The sequence below is a fragment of the Varroa destructor genome, unplaced genomic scaffold (genome assembly GCF_002443255.2).
Source record: "Varroa destructor unplaced genomic scaffold, Vdes_3.0 BEIS01000004.1, whole genome shotgun sequence".
Classification (NCBI taxonomy): domain Eukaryota; kingdom Metazoa; phylum Arthropoda; class Arachnida; order Mesostigmata; family Varroidae; genus Varroa; species Varroa destructor.
Window position 1 is genome coordinate 50,817,430 of NW_019211457.1, and position 13,993 is coordinate 50,831,422.

General features: G+C 47.4%; 2 protein-coding genes across 6 annotated transcripts in view; one reads left to right on the top strand and one right to left on the bottom strand.

Annotated features, from left to right (window-relative positions):
- LOC111250027 (uridine phosphorylase 2-like) overlaps positions 1 to 13,993 on the bottom strand; it is a 90,582-nt gene that overhangs the window by 44,654 nt on the left and 31,935 nt on the right. Inside the window, exon 2 of the mRNA XM_086987327.1 lies at positions 10,970 to 13,816. The gene's annotated coding sequence lies outside the window, so the exon portion shown is untranslated. The remainder of the gene's footprint in view (positions 1 to 10,969; positions 13,817 to 13,993) is intronic.
- Positions 1 to 13,993, top strand: part of onecut (homeobox protein onecut) — a 74,700-nt gene that overhangs the window by 28,666 nt on the left and 32,041 nt on the right. For 4 of the 5 annotated variants that reach the window (XR_015326584.1, XM_086987315.1, XM_022801615.2 and 1 more), the window contains exon 3: positions 12,428 to 12,475. The exons of the other annotated variant lie outside the window; for it this stretch is intronic. Coding sequence is in view for 3 of the 4 variants with exons in the window: in XM_086987315.1 (XP_086843441.1) it covers positions 12,428 to 12,475 (48 nt within the window). In the remaining variant the exon portion in view is untranslated. The remainder of the gene's footprint in view (positions 1 to 12,427; positions 12,476 to 13,993) is intronic. 5 annotated transcript variants of the gene reach the window in all.

Below are 13,993 nucleotides of genomic sequence, written 5' to 3' on the forward strand. Positions count from 1 at the left end.
CCACGAAGTGCTTTTCAAGTAGCTGGGACTCGATGCCGAGGTTGTCTGCCGTCACTTGAAATGGCGACTTTGTCAGTTCGCTGGACCAGCGAATACTCTGACTCTGCGTTCATCGGTTTATCTATCCATTCTCATTCCATAGCCGTTCTCATGTCCGTTCGTTCCTCCGTCATCTCAAGTTTTGAGGAGCAATGGAAGCTCCTCAGTATTTTTGCGCCAGACGACGTCCACACTTCAGTCGTTGAGTGCCTTATGTCCAGCAAACTACTTCGAATTGTGCGGCATAGTGTCAGAAAGATTGTGGAGTTAGTTTAAGCAATTCTTTTTTTTCCGCTGTTTTGAATACTCTACATATGTACACATACGTCGCGAATGCGTGGTGAACTCAACTATAGAAAACATGCAACCTGGATGTTGACGGACGGGAAAGAGGGGTGTGAGACAGCTCACAGCAACAAGATTTCGAGCAGCGGCAGGATACAGACTCAGCATTGCGAGTGGTCTTTGCTTCAGCCACAATCACCGCTTCCTTCTCCAGTAGCGTCCATGCTTGGTTCCGACCCACCTTCTCACATCTAGCACACGGTATAGCCGAAGCAAACGCTGAGTAAAGCGTTAGCCTCCCTGGATCGATAGGCCTTTCTTTGACAGGGCGTCAATTTGGAGTCTAGCCGGCCAGGGGTGTTACACTCAACTCTCTGCGGCAAAATATGAATAAATAGACATACGACACACCTTGAACTGCTCCATGCTAATGTTGGTAAAGTGGCCCTTATAACAGGGTGCGTCTAAGGGCAGAACACCTAAGGCTATGCGTTTGACGCGGAAGACAGGGTCTGGCTCAACTCATTGCGAGCCCTCCGACAAGGACAATCAACATACTGCTTTTTTCCTTTCCGTATCTACCGCATTAATAGACTCTATAAAAAAACAAGCCCACGTCTAGTGACTTCCAATACACTCACGTTTATCGATGTTCACCCCGTTATAGAGTCCAGCCCATAAAGCACATGTAGACTCTATCTAGAAACAAAATAAGGCTGAATTGGCTAAGCTTAATCTTCCTGCAGGAACAGTGAAAAGATATATTCACTCTCTTTGTAGCGTTTCAGGCCAGAAGCGTGACAAAACTGTGCATAAACAGACAAACAAATTGCTTTATAGTGACTACATATGGACACGAATAATGTACAGTCTGGAGATTTCCACAACAGAATGACTGTAGAAGATGTTACAGACCCAGCGAGAAGTGCACCAAATTCAGTGGACATAAGGCTTTGCTAAGCATCGCTTTTGCGAGAGATTTGTGGCACTACCGAGAGTTGTGGCAGGTATGCAGCAACAAACAGGGCAAAAGTAAAATAGTCTTCTGTACGATTCACCTTTGTCGAAGAGCGTCCGTCCGCTAAAAGACCACTGTGGGTCCAAAGTCTAGTTGTTGTCTCTAAATAGTAGAGCACGGATACAATATCTTCGTGTAGTCCACCTTCTCGAACTTCCTCTAATACCGCTCCTCTGTCCTTTGTCTCCCGCTCTCTCCTTCGTTCGAGGGTTCCGGTTGAGCGAGCCAAGAATTGTCTTTTTCCGTGTGTCCTATTCACATTGGATGAGGCGCTTTGGAGAGCTGGTCTCAAACGCTGCCATTCGTTCTATAGACTTATCTTTTCCACATAGACCGACATAGATGAGTGGGTTCGACACCAAAAACCAAATGGGATTAGCGTGGTACAGGGCCGCGCTAGCGCTGTTTTTTGTTGGCGTCGATCATACGACAATATTTTTTGTAGTCCATATGCTTCAATTGCTTAGCGTATCTGTCGTTACGACAGTGTCGACGCTTCACTGTTTTTAGGGGTCGCCAGTAAAGTTGAAGTTCGCTGTTTCCTCTGGCCCTAATTAATATGCCGGACCAGGCGAGACGAAGCGACCAACGACTGGTGAACATCTTGGCTTCTTTTCGTTTCGCACAATCTTTAAAAGCAATATTTTGCTACCTCATTTTGACGATATCCGGGTCGTCCTGGGTTGATGCCTCAGGGGACAAGGAGATTCCAGGTTTCTTTCCTTTCACGAGCTCTCAGGGACCTCCCGGCGCTCCTAGCTATTTTTCCTTCCCGGTCCATGTGCGCACGCGGTAGTGGTCCGTAGTTGGAAACGGTAAATCGGCGGGTGGCGATGATAAACCACGTTTTTGTTATGTTCCGTTGTGAAATATGCCCGCCCCACTCAAAAACTTCAGCAGGCTACCTGTGAAGATCAATGTACTGGCGTTTGAACTAGGGAAGACAAGCTCAAACGTTACAGATCAGTGTAGCAATGCACGCGACTAAATCGGCTACTACCAAACGAGCCAACTATTTCCAAAGCCACTAACGGCGGCAGCTGTTCAATTCTTTAGTTGACTGCTTCTTTTTGTAACTGCAGCGAAGATGTTTGGGCTGTTTTCTTTTGACAGCAATAATAACATCGACGACACGAATGACGACGACAACAACAACAACAACAACAACAAAAATTGCAATAAATAAGCTCACATCAATGGGTAGGCGGGGGAATTGGTTGCATTTGCCCTCCAAGAGGCTAGTACCCGCCCGAACTTGAGTTCGAGCGAAGTGTAGTTGGATTCTGTCGAACATTGGAGTGCTCTCCAAATATCCTACAATGCCCGTTGTGGCCCTCAAAATTTGACTTTCCTCGATACGTTTCGATTCGTCGAGATGCTACAGACCTAAAAGGGTCATTTTCCTAGGTTGGGGGCGTTGGATTGCCGACCAGCTGAACTTAATAACTAAACTAGCAGTTACATACCTTGACACAGCTGCAAATTTTTGGTTCTACACAGGCCACAGTTACCGCATTCCCTATATAAACTATCCGTTCGCATGAATAGTCCGTATGTGAATAGAGTATCCGTTTTTGCTCATTTTATTTAACCCGTAACATAAAAAATCAAGTAGGAAAACCGACCTGGGCGTTAAGGGGATCTCTCCCCTGTCTCAACTCGGCGACGACCATAGACATGGCTGTCGCCACTTTTTATTGCGACTTGCTTTATACCTTTATCGGCCGACCACCCACCCGGCCAAGTTTTGTCTTCATGACGACGATATCACTCTTTCTCATTAAATGATAATTCTTTAATAGACTACCAACTGGCTTCTTGCAGTTCGCGGCCGAATTCACACTGGTTGTAATGGTAGTGGTGATCCTTGTCGCAGTTGTCGTTGTAGTAGCAGGAACGGCTTCCTGCGGTATGTGTGCGCTATGATTTGGGGAATCGGTCGGATGGTAGCGGTTTGCGCGCCTGATCGTTCAGGATTCAGACAAACTTTTGTATCGTTCTGACACTGCGCAGTGTGCCGGCACTTAGTGGCAGACACCTCGTTTTAGCGCTGAAGATGCTACACAACGAGTAACGTGTCTCTCGTCAAAAAGGACGTGAATGACAAAGCCTTAAAAAATGGTTCTAGCCAGAGTATGCCACACTTAACCCGCACGCACAGACAGGCAAGTACAGACGTATCTTGTGGGTCATGGAAGTGGTCGTGCGGGCAATGCAGCAGGCCGGGTCAGGTTGTGCCAGGCCTTTAGGATGAAGCCTCGCTTGTATTGGTTGGAAACCGAAGTCCAACCCTCGCTCTTGATCTTCACAAAACAGACGAAAAGAATGGGATAACTGTTTCCCTTGGTTACTCAGTGCTTATTTCATTCCGTTGCTTACTCAGACGGAAGGGTCAAACAAGGGAGGGCTGTAATACTTCCTTCGTTGTATTTGGCCGAGTTCGCTTTTCCTCTGCCGCTCCCGGACTGCCGGTGCCTGCTGTTGTTGTTGTTTAGGTTGCAGATCTCGGGTCGCTCGTTGTCCTGTCGCCTGTGCCTAACACTAATGAGGCTTGCTTGTTCGTGGTTCGTACACGCGCTCGAGCATGCCGCTCCTTCGGGGTATCATATTAATAAGTGTGTATGTATGTATGCATGTACAGATATATGCGTCCGGATCCGCAATTGCCTTATATATGCTTTAGCATTGCTGAGAGTATGCTATGACCTGGTCATTATGAACCGCAGATCAGCTATAACACCAATAACAGCAACGACCACGGTGCCGACACTAGCAATATGAATGTCAGCGACGGGTTGGACAAACGATAACTGACACTGGTAGGTCGCGACGGGGAAAAGAAACAGACAGCATCGGCTGGTTGTTACTCAAATGATCGGAAGTAATCGCCTGCGTTTGCATACCAGTGAGGTCCTCCGCATACATGAGGGTGCTAATTTTTTAAAACTCAGAACATACTGATAGTGAACAACTGGCAACGTAACCCTTCTTGGTCGAAAGAAGCTTGTGCCAGTCCACCATGGCATATAAGTTTCGTAACTTCGTTGTCAGTTACTGTTATTAACAACGCTATTGTCGTTGTCGTTGATGCCGCTCGTCGTGATGACGACCCGCCAGTAACCTTACGATAATGACGTATGTATATACATATAGATAGATACACATACACACACACCCAAAGTGACAGCGTACAATACTGTTAAAGCAAACGACCACCCTTTTTGGCCTCAAAGGAAATTGCGGCCGTGTCCTAGGCGTTCTTAGACTTTGAACACATGTGCAGTGGTTACGTTGCTGTGGATAGTACTCGGTTTGTTCTCATGATTCTACTATCTCTATATGTTACAGGAGCTGGTGGCAAAGGGCCTGTGGGAAAGGGGAGGGGCTAAAGGGGATTTGGCTGCCAAGAAACAACCAGGAACAGGAGGAGGAGAATAGTGGCAAGCTAACTAACGAACTCCCAACCAACCGACCTTTTTTCCACCTTGGCTTCGCTTACTTATGGTTAGTCTGAGAAAATAAAATACACGGCGGCAGTACAACACCCACGATGTCTATCTGCTGCTACAGTTGAGATTTAACGCTGTCTATTAGGAGCCGAAGCAACAGCGGCTTCGGCCCCTAGCTAGCAAACAATCCTGAACGAGCTCTTTTGGTCCTCCCGAAGGGATGTGCTGACGAAGACGACTATTGCTGCTGCTATTACTAAAAAACCTACGCTACTATTATTGAAAGCATCGATACAGCATCGACTCTGGCCGTTCGACCAGCTCAAATAAAAGACGGCTCTCGCTTTTTCGATGCTATTGCCGCCCGTCGCTGCTGAGGTGCTGGCGTTCGCGTCGTTGATGTATAGCCCCATTATTTGACGCTCTCTTTTTTGCTCGGAGCCGGTTACTACTTCTCCTTTTCTTCGTTCTCCTTTTTTGCTTCTTGTTTGCAGGTCTCTCTTTCTCCCTCTGGCTTTGATTTTCGTCGTTCTGCGCACTCCTGCGTTCAGTAGTTTCTCCTCGATGTCTTGCCACGTTGTTGACGAGTTCCAAATTGCCAGTGCATCCCTTTCCGATTCATCTCCCCATATTGAAGCTGCGGCAGACTTGGCTTGATCTCAGTGTCAGATTTTCGTGCTGCCGATGCCCGTCTCGATGACCCTGTCACCCATGTTCTTCTCTGATTTGGTCGCTACCGTCCCCAGCATAGGGCCGACTTTCTGTTTTCCTTGAGCTTTCAACGCCATTCCGAGAGAAGAGTAACAGTACTGTGTTTGGCGGCCGACGTTTTCCCTCCCTATCTTTTCAAGGGCTTTGCTTTCCCTGTTCGATTGTCATCTTTCTCTCCCCACTCGCACAACAGCTCTCATTCAGTAGCTGCATCTTCTCTGTTCCCGGTGCATCTGCTGCCGGGCCTAGCTTCGCTGGTTGCAGAACTGCCGGCAAATATAATTAGTTTAGCGTTGCTTTCTGACGGTGACGGAGTGGTCGTTCGCTGAAAGAGGCCACCCATTCCTCGTACATATGAATGTATACTGTATAACAACGCATTATGTTTTCCCACACAACGGCAGCCATCGCTGGTTCGTATGGAGGTATACGCGGACCTGCCCAAACAACTCGTTCATGATGCTGATTATGATGATTAGAACGGGGCTGGCAGTCATCATGAAAAAACGTTGCTTCAATTGGAACGTATATATATATATATACGTTGGACCTGTGCGTTTCTTCTACGGAAACCACATAGCATATATAGGTATAACCCCGCGACCCACTAGCGCCAGATGCACATGTGTCGGTCGGTGTATTTGTGTTTGTTGGCTGTACACGCCCCAAGCAATGCCTTTCGATGATTCTATTACATCAACGGCCCTCGCAATTCAACCTCAATCTCGACTGGCAGTAGTCATCGAATTCGATCGAAAAGGCTTTCTTTGTCTAATTCCCTTTGGAACTATTGGAGCACATTGGTCTACATGGCTGGCGGAGGTTGCCATCGAAATAGCCGCCAAGTATGACATCCTTTCTACCTCTGGGTGATTCTCTATTGTGGAAGCATCGCTTCAGACATGGTGAACTGAGTCATGTGAGGTATGATAGTGCATATTTAATCAGGCACATTGCCCATCATCTAACTGCCACTCGTTTATGCTAGGGTAAGACCTAACCAGCCCCACGGCTACAACAAACAGTATATAGCGGATGCTTGATCTCTGACCATCCCACACTTTCCCCACATCTTCTAATACGCTCAATGTCATATCAGATGTTGATCTGCTGTCGCGTATGCTCCTCTTCTTACGTTTCACCAGTAAACAATAACTTGGTGCAATAATTTCGCAGCGCCATGGCTGCCGCTTATCTTTTCGTTGCTAACTATTATAGCACCAACTAAAATTTCGACAGACTGCCGTGGAACACTGCAGTGGATTTCAATCTGTTGAAAGAACAGAATAGCGGCTGAGGCGATCTAGGTGTTGCCAAAAACTGAGCTTTACATAATGAAACCTGGCAATAGGACGACGACGACGACGACAGATTGTCGTAGCGAAATGTTGTCAAATCAGAAAAATGAAAGGGGTACAACAGAAAAACTTCAAAATCGTTGAACATCATTTAGTTAAATAACGACAATAGAGTGAAACGACAGTATCTGCAGTGAACTGTGAAAGTTTTGGCGTTCAACGCCTAGTTTTTACATCAGTAGAATTGTGGTTTCATTCTGTACCTCGGGTGAGCCTATCGTTCCTGTGTCGGTTCGACATCAGTGAAAGTCCCGTATGGCCAGCAGCAATAATAATGCTTAACCACTAACACTTGTGACTTTTCGTGTCTCCCTGTCTTTTCCACCAGCGGTTATGTGCAGAAGTGTTCCTGGCGTACCCATGCGTAGGTTGAGTAGAAGTTATGACAAATGTTTTCATTTTTGAGATCACGATGTTGTTGCTAGTAGTGCCATTGCATCGTAGTAAGAAGAGGCTAAGGTTTCAGAGGTTTAGTTATTCGGTCGAAGCAAATGAGCTTGTCGCAACAACAGCGGGTCGTTGGTTTGGCGCTTCGTACTGTAGTCGGTCTTTCGCAGTAATTTTCTTCTTTCGTCCTTCCTCTCTCTCTCTCTCTCTCTCTCTCTCTCTCGCGTAGATTCAATACGTCGTCGGACTCGTCGTGTTGTCCCAATGAAGAACGAGTCAGCCCTAGTCGAAAGGGTCTTACGGGGGCAGCCCACCAACGCGAAGAGCAACTTTATTAATAAGCTCCTCTCCGACATTCAGTTCGACCTAGTAGCGTCGAGGGGTAATGGCGGTAGCGCTTGTAGGGGTAACTGTGGGGAGAGGACTCCAGCGGTAAGCAGGAGAGAGAAACAGAAAGATGGAATGAGAGACGTAGCATGGCCGCCTCGTCGGATAAGCCCGAAGAAACTAGTAAGCGGGAGCGCCGACTGCAGTCATACCATATGGTGCCCCGAGGAAGAGTAATGTTCTGTCTGAGTTGAGTGCAGTTGGCGCCCGTGTGCGCGATCGACGCGAGATGGGCGGCAGGCAGGCAGGCAAGCAAGCAAGCAAGCAAGTAGAAGAAGTAACTTCTTTCTGTCAAAGGGGAAGCGATGACGAGGGGTATTGGCGGCGTAGCGGACCGATCTCGTGGGCGCCTTTAGCCTGGCGTCTGGCGCCAGCCGTAGAGGGCTGGCAAGCGAGGCTTTCAGCCCGACGAGGTGATGTTGGAGAAAGATCAAACTCTGGAGATAAGAAGCGAATAACTACTCAAGAGCATAAGTTATTGGTTGGTCGGCTGCGGTCAAGCTAAGTCAGGCCGAACTGCATTTCCTGTTGTAAACCCAAAGCGCGCCTCAGGTCAGTGTTGAGGAGGCGCTGTGCGCCCACTTAGCTTTTTGGCATCCTCGTCGGTACTACAACAATGGTAACTTATTATTACTGTGGCTGCTGTTGTTACTTAGAAGATGGTCACGGTTTCTTGCCTTCTTAAAGGGAACTCCGCCATTTCGTGTAGTAGTTATAGCTATACACAAAAGAAAGGCGAAGGACACTGAATGGAATGGCAGGTTATAACGGCGTTGACACAACAACAGATCATTTCGGCTGGCCACGACTTGTCATTCTGTATCGTGAAGAGTTCTACATCCACAAACGTAGAAACAAGATTTCGGTGTATCACACCGTGTGTTAAAACGCATCGGCCAACGAGCACCATAGAAGGCCATGATCACAATGTACCTGATTACGACTGAAGTATTAGTTAAGAGTCAGGCGACTCTGTCAATGCTGACGGCTTCCTATAAAGGAAAATGTCTTGACAGTGGATTCCCTAAACTTTCAGAAAATAACATATCTAACTAAAATCTGTCATTGAACTGGAATTTTGCAGAAAGTGTCCCCACAAAACTTCAATTTGAACATTATGATCAACCGTATGCGGTCCAATAATTCGAATCGACTAGGTTGTCTGTCCTTTGCAATTTGATCGATGGATGCGTCTCTTCAACCTCAACCGCTGCGCGTTTGTCATTGCGAGTCGCCTTTGAGTCGTAGGGAACCCTGGATCAACAACAACTTCTTATTTTTTCATTCGTTCAGTAAAACTATCTCACTCGTCCCACCTTCATGTCTTCACGCTTCAAGTTCCCGCACTCGCAAAAGCTGTAATTGTATTTGGCCATTTGAACCCCCTCGTCGACTACTGGCCTCCTATTGTACTAGCACTACTATAACGATTTTGGATTCCTTGCTGTCTCGGCCATTGGGACAGCAGCCAAAGGAGCAATCCTGCCCCGTGCCAGGGCGGGGGGGATGCGTTCGAGAGAGGGATAAAATCGCGCTCGTCCTGTTATCCTGAATCTAAAACCAAACTTCCACCAAACGTTCGAACACTGCTACACAACGGACCTGAAGCGATCGCAAGGATAGGAAGGACGGGAAAAAAGTAACATAACGGCGCTCTCGAGGCTATTTTTGTGACGTCGAAAAAGGCTGGTAAAATGGCGAAAAACACTGGACATTCAATTTCCCCCTTCTCTCTCTTATAGCAAAGTAGCTGGTTTGAAATTTCTCTATTTCTCCAGCTAACCCATCTTCCGCAACGCTAGTTGCAGGTAAGGATCTATTTAGTCAGTCACGAACGATGCCAGGTTACAAAGAAGTGCATGAGGGTGCCGACAATATAATCCCGTTATCCCTCACGCAAGAGATGACAAAAAGCTAGAAGTTTGAGTAGATATTCGGTAACACCTCTATTTCCTTTTCGAAAAAATCGTCTAGCAGACGAACAGGATTGTCCTTGTCGAACAATGTTGGTCTGTTTGTGTAATACTGAATCTGTTCAATGCCCAACACGTTTTATGAAACTGAATTTTCTTTGAAGTTGCAGAAGTTCACGTGGATTTTTCTATTTCCCGTATAAGCAGAGTGTAAGTAAGCAATGATATTCCTTATCTCCTCTTTTCCTTTAGCGTGTCTGAGCTTCAATCATTTAATTTGCATGCTAGGTCAGGCCGTCCGGTACACGGTGTATCAACGATTCCTATGGCTAATAAATATGATCGATAGATATCGAGCAGTAGAACGAATCAGTAGAAAAGAATACGATACTGCGTATGCAAACATGCTAAGATACATACTCTGCATGAATGCAAGGCGAGCAAGCCATGGGCGGAGAACTCTAAGTGGGGTAGTTGCGTTAACTTTCGCCTCGTTGTTGCAATAATATACGTTGCGTTGCAACGAAGCACAATTTGTGGGCGTGCTTGATTTTTTTTTTCAACCATTTACCCTCTTTGTTGAGCTAAACAGCGATTATATGTCTTGTATTTGTTGTTCTAATGACAATAAGGGGTTCCCATAGCGAGCGGGTGATTAGCATTGGATCTGCACGCGAGTCCACGAGATGTGATAACCAATGAGCAAACTAATCAGAGCATGGAGGGAATCCGCTGTTCTAGTTTTGTTTTATCATGTTTCACTAATCGGGAAGACTAAATGTAGAAAGAAGGCAACTATAATCGAGCGTTCCGGATTTCCGTTTTAGCACCGCAATCATAATGGTATAGCAGGGAACTTACCGAGAGGATGTGGTATTATGCCTACGGCACACTATCTATTCTCAAATGCACATTAACCCGACACTAACTGAAACAGCAAACAACAATTCTATGGCGTCAACAACAGTTAGAATATATGATATGTAGAAATCTTCGAATGGTACTGCGACTAGCATGGACGGTGAAAATGTGACCGATAATGGTTGTCTGAAAGAAAAGAAATGGCTTGAATCTTGGTAAACAATGAACACCTCATAATGTCGTTTGTTCTTACTGCTCTTATCGTTCTCGTTAAGTGCTATATAAGAACGCGCCCCTACAAAGGCGAAAAACGCGAACGTGCTATAATAAGCATGTACATACTAGGCAACCTGGCTAAAAGCTCTAACTGAGGTGTTATTAGATTGATTGCAAGGATTAGTACACCAGTGATGTCCTGATATGGCAAACTAGGGTGAAGCTTGCAGTAGTTATCGTCTTGTTTTTTCCGAATTTGTTTTTGCTGAGAAGGGCAGCGAACTGCGAATCTTGGTGAAACTATTGAAATAAATGATGTTATAGTACATTCAGGCTTGTGTTTACCGTTTGTCCTGAAATCAGCCATCCTAGGAAATGGAAGATCGAACGATGACGATGTTGAGGATGGATGACAAATCGAAGTAGTCTCAACGTCGGCTTGAAGCGATCAAACGTTGCCCTCTCTCGTTTTCTCTCTCCGTAGGTAGGTAGGTAAGTGGGGCAGTCAGACAAAACTTCGGGCAGTCGATCTGCGTTTCTCTCTCTAGCTGTTTTTCTGCATTCGGTCACATAGCAGTAAATTGTTACTCTTCAACTATCGGCTTCTTTGCTCATCTGATGTTTCCCAACTCGGTCACTCATGCTATTACGAGACTGGTGGCCCCGTTAAAGCATCGAATGGTCGGCACCCCGCTTGTCTGCTATCGCAAGGAGCCTTCCAATGTGCCGATCCCATATTTCCCCACTGCTGCCCAACAAAAAGAAAAGGAAGAACTTCAACTTCGGCTTAAGCAACGGGCCAGGAACGTGCGCTAGCCAGCCAAATAACATCGGGCTAGAACAGAAACTCGAACTCAAGCTCGAGTCAGTAAGGGATATTCGCTTTCGTTTGGCTAAACTCGAAGGTGCAAGCTGAACTGTTGACTATCAGAAGCTCATTTGGGGAGCAGGCGCCGATTTTAAATAAAGCACTGGCTGGCTGGATGTCTTAGCGCTGGCTCGTCTATCTCTCTATTCGCCCTCCTCCGCCAGTTACCTCCTTCTACTCCGTTGCCACTCATCGTCAGTGACGCTGCCGTTGACTATGGCATTTTACCGAGGATCGGGGTAGCCACCGGCGCGGCGCTATATTGGAACAGTGGCCATTTGTCACGCGGGCTACTTTCTTTCTTTCGCTGCTGCTGCTTACTCCTTTTCGTAACGCTTGTTCTTTCTTTTCCTGCTCCCAGATGCCCCTTTTACATTGTCCCAACGAAGCTTGCCCCTTCCCCACCATTCCGCTACTTCTCTGTTCGTCCCTCATCCAGAGCCGAGCAGATGTTGAGATTTATTCGTTCCTCATATGAATATGCGGTACGGACACGGTATGCAAACACTCCTAATCGGTTGCTGCTACAGCTGCAGGCCAACTCAGACTAGCTAACTTTGACGGTGGCCTCTAGAAAAAAGCGGGTACGAGCAACTGTGCCCGGCAGAAGGTTATGAGAAAGAAATTTAATTGAATCGTGGTTACTCTCCTCGTCTATTATTCGTGTATTTGATTGCTGCACATCAAACTCATGTTACAAAGTTACAAGCGAAAAGAACAAAAAAAGAAGACTTTTATATATTATAGGCGAATCGACAACATTTTTCTCATCAAGTAGATAGATATATCTAATCTGTGCTTTTTTTTTTTGTAGCTTGCCCTTTCAATGTCCGGTAACTAACCAACGGTCTCTATTTGTTTTGCTCTTCTGCTGTTTCTGTGCTTTTCTCTGTTCGTGTCTTTGTTGTTGTATCTTGACGTATGTCCGATTACAGGTACGTACTTAAGCGATGTCCATCTAGGTTTCAATTCGCTGCCACTGGGTAAGCATTTGTCTTCTGCTTTTCACTCGGCGGGGTCCCGGGCGGCGCGGGGGGTGTCGACGAATCCGTCAAGGGCTCAGCAGCAGCAGCAGCAGCAGCCCCCTCGCCACAGGGCCCCCGCCCACTTACACGCATCTTCTTCTTGTTCTTCCGCCTCTTGTTTTTGTATCTCTGATTCAGCCACCTTATCACTAGCATCCAATTACAATTCAAACAGCAATTCTTGCTTTGCACCAAGTGGTGCCTGTTCTACGAGCGCCACCAGTCCGATGGTGGTGCCCCCGCATCATCATCACCATTATCATCATTCTATGCGGTCTTCGCTAGCATTGAGTCCGCTCTCCTCGTCCGCACTCTCGCTCTCGGCCACAAGCACCGTTGCTGCCACGTCACATTACACCAATTACCCCCCACGGCTCACAACACCCCCGCCGCCACCGCCACCAACACCGCTACCACGATGGGGATAAGCCAGCATCCATCGACGGTGGCGGTAGCGGAGGCGGGGGCGGCCGCAGCAGTAGCTTTCCTTCCTCCTCCTCTTCTCTGGCATCTCCTTCCGGCCAAGGGTTGCCGCCAACGGCCAGCCCATGCTATTCTGCACCAACACCATCACCTTGTTCGTTCTGTCGATATGGGGGGGTGTCCGTTTAATTCCACTCAATTGGGTGCTGCTACCTACCATTCGTACTTTTACCGGCTGGGGGCCCTCACTGGGGGTAGCGATCCCTACTATCACTCAACGCACGCGACGGCTGGTACCGCGGCCATACGGTCCGTGCTCCTCGAGCGTCGTTTTGACTAGACCGCGGTTCACTGTCACTACTATTACAACGACAACAACAGCAACAACAACAACAACAACAGCAACAGCAGCAGCAGAAGCAGCAGCAGGCCCCCCCGCGCGAGGCGACATCAGTGGCTCCGCCGGTTACCGCCCGGGACGCCATGACGCCGCCGCCCTCACCGGTCGTGCGCATCTTGCTAGGCACGGCCGCTTCACTCACGACATCGTCGTTCTTGTCGTTGGTTGCCGCCAGTGCGGTCATTGGCGCAACATCTTCACTTCTCATCTGCCGCAATTGTTGCGGGAAAAGATCTGGCAACAGCGGCTTCCACAGCGACGGTTGTGTCTCTGACCCTAGCAGCGTCGTTTTCATCGTTGGCGGCGAGTTCTTCGGTTTCGGTTGTTAGGAGCTACGCGAGTTCGACAGTAACTTCGGGTACCCCCAACTGCTCGCTCAGCGCCTGCATCTACATCTGCCTTTTCTCTACACAGCGGCGTCAGCACCAATTCAACAGCAGGCTCCGAATAGCAACGGCACCGACTCCGGGGCGGCACTACAACGGCGGCGCATCATTTGTAAGAAACATCAAAAAAACAGAGAAATTACAGCTGATAAGAAAGATCAACTGTAAAGCGCAGCTTCCTCCCCCTGACCTTCTGTCTCTTGGCCATTCAGAATTGTAATAGATGCATTTTATTTGATCATTTGGTTAACACATAGATTTGGTTAA